The 2,500-nt window shown below is 37.2% G+C and overlaps 1 protein-coding gene across 1 annotated transcript in view; it reads left to right on the top strand.

Annotated features, from left to right (window-relative positions):
* Window positions 1-2,500, top strand: part of LOC119572886 — a 7,017-nt gene that overhangs the window by 148 nt on the left and 4,369 nt on the right. Inside the window, 4 exon segments of the mRNA XM_037919824.1 lie at window positions 1-34; window positions 322-552; window positions 554-1,027; window positions 1,351-1,353. The exon segment at window positions 1-34 is cut by the window's left edge and continues 148 nt beyond it. Of these exon segments, the coding sequence (XP_037775752.1) occupies window positions 1-34; window positions 322-552; window positions 554-1,027; window positions 1,351-1,353 (742 nt within the window).

Genomic DNA, 2,500 nt, shown 5'->3' with positions numbered 1-2,500 from the left:
ACACCTTAGCTGTGATTTTACAGGTGTTGATGAGGTGAGAAAAAATATTGCTGGCAAAATATTATAATGTGGACTATGCCACCCATTTTGAATTTGCAGAGATTATTTTCCTCGTGTCCATTTGATTTGATGTCTAAGGATGGAATGACATATACCATTTATGAATCATCTACAGTAGACAAATATCAAGTGGTACGCAAAAGACTCATAATATATTATGCATTACTAATATTTGAATTGTGAATAATGATTTTTAAGCAATTCCATGCAGGCTACTCGTGTAAGCAATACTAATTAATATATTTGCTCTTATGCCTCCAGCCAGTGTATGCTGAAGAAGGCTACTTGGAAAACATCGATTCTGTTGAATGTCGAGGGCCACTTGTTCTCCATTTGCCTGAGAACGCTTGCATTAAGAATATGACAATTCAACACACAAAGAAAGTGGTGGTAACAGGAAAAAGTTGGAAGAGAATTTGCAATGAATGTCACTTGTTTGTTAAGAATACCACCATGACTGCCATCCCTCTCACCACAACGCACCTCCATGCTGAAGGGTTCAACCTGCTATAAAATGACACTGCATCCCAAAATGAAACACGTTTCTGTCGTCAACTCGCGGGTTTCACTCTTGGCCATTGACCAGTTTCTAAATAACTCTGTTGTGGTGAATATAACAAACACCACAGTGCATTACGTGAACAGTCTATCAGCATCTAATAACGCGAAAATACAGTTTTTAACAAGTGACATTGCATACATGCGACTAGACAAGACTGCACTTCAGGATAACGCTGCTCTCGTCATGGTCAACAGTAGAATCAGAACAGGAGACAATCAGAAATTACTAGTTCCCCCGGGTGTCAGTGTAACATTGGATAGGCTAGACAGCAAACTTGAAATAAGGGCTGTTGGCATAATTCCAGCATCGGAAACATCGCAGTCACCCGAATCATGCAATGGGATAAACACAAAGGAATCTACTACGCATTATTTTGTACAATTTGTAATTTTCTGCACTTCCACAGTATTTCTAATACTTGTTGTGTTGTTTATGTGTATTAAAATTATAACTACTCGCCTCCTGAAACGTTCTGTTCGGCAAATACCCGACAGTGTAGGTCACAACAGGGAAATTAGACAAAACAGAAACATTCTAAGCGAGATATCTCTGAATGTGCTTTTTGAAAATTCTCCTGGAAATTTCTTGAACGAATCATTTCTGCATAGCCATGAAAAAAATGCAGAAGTCGCTGAGAAGAAAGAACTCGAATCCCCTACTAAGCCTGAATGTTCAACGCTTTTGCAAACCTCGGAGGGATAAGCGGACGTTTAGGGAATTCTGGACAGCAGGTAAGTACAAAAACACAAAATGACCTCTGCAAGATTAATCTTGGATTTTAGTATTGCTAAAATTTCAAGCATATCATTGCCGGCATTGAAGCACACCGTGGAGTGACATTATTATAACATTATCTTGCTTAATTGTACATCAAAGTAAAAAAAAAAAAAAAAAAAAAAAATGAATATATCGTGATTTTCCAGGTATGTTCCGTATTTTTACTTATTGGTGTTTCTCATTGCTCACATACTTGGTTGCTGTTTGATATTCAGTAATTCATATATATATATATATATATATATATATGTATATATATATACATATATATATATATATATATATATATATATATATATCAACCTTTATACTATAGCGTGATCTTATATCCTTTGGGTGACTTTGTTCCTTTAAGGCAGTGGTTCCCAAACCTTTTCTGGTTTTCATACAGGATCTTTGTCCATGGCCCAACGCCAAGCAGAACCAGTGACTATGGTGACTATCTACAGTCCTACATTCATTTGGTTAATAATAATAATAAAAAAAAGCCATTTTATTGTTCCTATTTTTTTTCTTTTGTTAAGTATTGATAAAGAAATTTGTGGTTTGCCTTTGCTGAATCTCATTTAATTGTTGACATGGTACGAAAGAAGTAATAATGCACATAAAAAATATAGTTTCTGTAAATAATAATAATAATAATAATAATTAAAAAGAAAGAAAGAAAGAAAAAAAAAAAGGAATAGTGGAAGTGGTAGAAATTGGAGTATCTGGATTTAGCCTGGGAGAACATTTTGGCTGGGAGAGATGAAGTCTAGTTTGAATCTGAGAACTGCTACTTCAGAGTCGAGCTTATAGGCAGGGCAGCTCCTACAAAATACATTATGGGAGCCATCGCAATTGGCACACGTGCGTGATTGAGCAGAGCAATTTGATCGGTCATGGCCAGGGTTGGGTACAGAGAGGGCAGCGGGCTGTGAAGCGACAGTGTTTAAGTTGGATGGCCAAAACGCCAACCTTTCTGATATAGACGGGACAGGGCAGGACACGCCACTAATTTAGACTTCATGGGAAAGGCTATGTCTACGGAAGCTAATCTTGGCAATATTGATGTTGGACTCACGCTAGCTCCTGGGAGGAATAGTGTAGCACTGTACTGCC

The sequence above is a fragment of the Penaeus monodon genome, chromosome 5, assembly GCF_015228065.2.
Source record: "Penaeus monodon isolate SGIC_2016 chromosome 5, NSTDA_Pmon_1, whole genome shotgun sequence".
NCBI classification, from domain to species: Eukaryota; Metazoa; Arthropoda; class Malacostraca; order Decapoda; family Penaeidae; genus Penaeus; species Penaeus monodon.
Note: the sequence above shows the minus strand (reverse complement) of the source record. Positions and strands in the feature narration are given on the sequence as shown.